At 41.0% G+C, this 2,357-nt stretch overlaps 1 protein-coding gene across 1 annotated transcript in view; it reads left to right on the forward strand.

The window, feature by feature from the left end:
* Window positions 1-2,100: 2,100 nt before the first annotated feature.
* The window catches only part of LOC106875183 (rRNA 2'-O-methyltransferase fibrillarin-like), a 5,723-nt gene continuing 5,466 nt past the window's right edge, over window positions 2,101-2,357 (forward strand). The window contains exon 1 of the mRNA XM_014923220.1: window positions 2,101-2,344. Within this exon, the coding sequence (XP_014778706.1) occupies window positions 2,101-2,344 (244 nt within the window). The remainder of the gene's footprint in view (window positions 2,345-2,357) is intronic.

Here is a 2,357-nt window from a genome sequence, read left to right on the forward strand (position 1 = left end):
GTGTGTGTGTGTGTGTGTGTGTGTGTGTGTGTGTGTGTGTGTGTGTGTGTGTGTGTGTGTGCATATATAAGTATATACATACATACACATATATATATATAAATATATGCTGAGACCCCCTTAGGTCATGACTGACCATGGGATTGCACCTTGAAAGTTACCCACCTAGAATGTTACCTACCTAGAAAGTTACCCACCTAGAAAGTTACCCACCTAGAAAGTTACCCACCTAGAAAGTTACCAGCAGTCGCCCATGCATACCTGCCTCCCCTCTCCATGCCACCAGTGTTATCCAAGGGAAAGGCTAAGACCAATACAGTTTGGCACTTGTGACGTCGCAGCTCATTTCTACAGCTGAGTGAACTGGAGCAACGTGAAATAAAGTGTCTTGCTCAAGAACACAACTCACAGCCTGGTCCCCAGTTCAGGATCACAACACATAAATACACTGCAACAGAACTTCTTTTCCTCAATAGGCCCTGCCCTATTTAACATTGTCCCAAAACAGATCAAAGAGGAAAAGGATCCCATCCCCTTTAAACGGAATCTGGACAAATTTCTTCAAGGAATACCAGATAAGCCACCTATACTTGAATACAACTCATTCAACAAGAACTTCCCTACTCGAATGGACCATGATACCACAAAACTGGACTTTAAAAAGATTTAGATAATCCTATCAGATGGTGCTATTAAGTTAGACATGGCCTAAACCAATCTTTGGTCCAAGCATATCTAAGTTTTATTTAAGTTTTCTAAGTTAGAAATATATATATATATATATATATATATATATATATATACATGTATGTATGTATGTATATGTATGAGTGTATATATAAATATAAACATTAAGCTTTGTTCTATTCCTATAGTTAGCCTAAACTTTAGGCTATGGTATACACATTGTCTCACTGAGTCATGGAATAAACAGTCGGTTTCTATTTTTAACAACATGGCTTTTTGATTCTTTTATTTTAATTTATTTCTGTTTTATGTATTATTTATCTTCGCATTTTTTTTTTTGTTTTGTTTTCGCGGGGTAGGGACATTCCTCGTGGTGTTTGTTATACCAATCTCATCATGGTGATCTTTTACTAAATCTCAGAACACAAGATTTTTAATTTGCATCATTTTTATTTCGTTTTTTTTCCCCCCTCCGGCTTCATTCTGTCATTTTGGATAATCTTTCTCTCCCCCGTCCTCACGTTCCTCTCTCAACTATAACCACCACAACCACCATCACCACCTCCACTACCACCACCACTTCAAACCTCCCTGATTATCAGAGGTACTGATTGTTCTTTGGTGCCAAATCCTGTTGATCTCTGCAGCTGATATTTTGTTATTTTGGCCTGTTTTGTTTTCTGCTAATTGGTTTTGTTGTTGCTGTAGTTATTGTTGTTGATTTTTTTAGGATTTTTTATGTGTTCCTTTTTTTTATTACATATTCTTCTCTGTGGCCTTTTAATTCCTTGCGCTATATTTCTCTGGTAATTTTTTTTTTCTATTCTTTTGTTATTATTTGTGCTTCTGTTAGGGTGTCTATTTAACGAATTACACAATCCTATTTGGGATTGTCACTGGCTTAAAAAAATGACAAATCTACAATGATCTGTCACAATTAAACACACGCGCTTACGCTGCACGTGTGTGTATGCGTGTGCGTGTGCGTGTGCGTAAACATGCATACATACATACATGTACATATAAATACACACTCAAACAGACATGTATATATGCATGTGGTGCGTGTGTAATGCCTGTGTGTGTGTCTATGTGTGTGTGTGTGTGTGTGTGTGTGTGTACGTGTAATTATTAATGGTAGTACTCACTGCCTACTTTGAAGTTTCGCTTATAGTGGCTTCTCAAAACTGTTTGGAGAAGCAAGTATCAGTTTAGTGTGTTTAGGTGAGTTGTGTAAGTGCTTATGTGATGTGTGTATGTGTGTATTTGGGTGTTAATGGGCGGGGATGTGGGTGCGCGCGCGCGTGTGTGTGTGTGTGTGCGAAATTAAATTGAATTTGAAGAGCAAAACAAATAGAGTGGACTTGATTTTCGATGGCTCGATGACCATAGAACAAGAAGTATTCTGAACTTATGTCTTATTGTGTGGAGCGGCGAGAAAATCAGAAAAGCCGTTATACTGGCGGCGGAGGCCGTGGCGGAGGCCATGGCGGAGGCCATGGCGGAGGCCATGGCGGAGGCCATGGCGCAGGCTGTGGTGAAGGCAGCAGCGGTGAAGGAGGCGGCGGCGGTGCAGGAGGCGGCGGCGGTGAAGGGGGCGGCGACGGTGATGAAGGAGGTGGTGAAGGAGGCGGCGGCGGTGAAGGAGGCGGCGACGGTGATGAAGGAGG

The sequence above is a fragment of the Octopus bimaculoides genome, chromosome 16, assembly GCF_001194135.2.
Source record: "Octopus bimaculoides isolate UCB-OBI-ISO-001 chromosome 16, ASM119413v2, whole genome shotgun sequence".
NCBI lineage: Eukaryota > Metazoa > Mollusca > Cephalopoda > Octopoda > Octopodidae > Octopus > Octopus bimaculoides.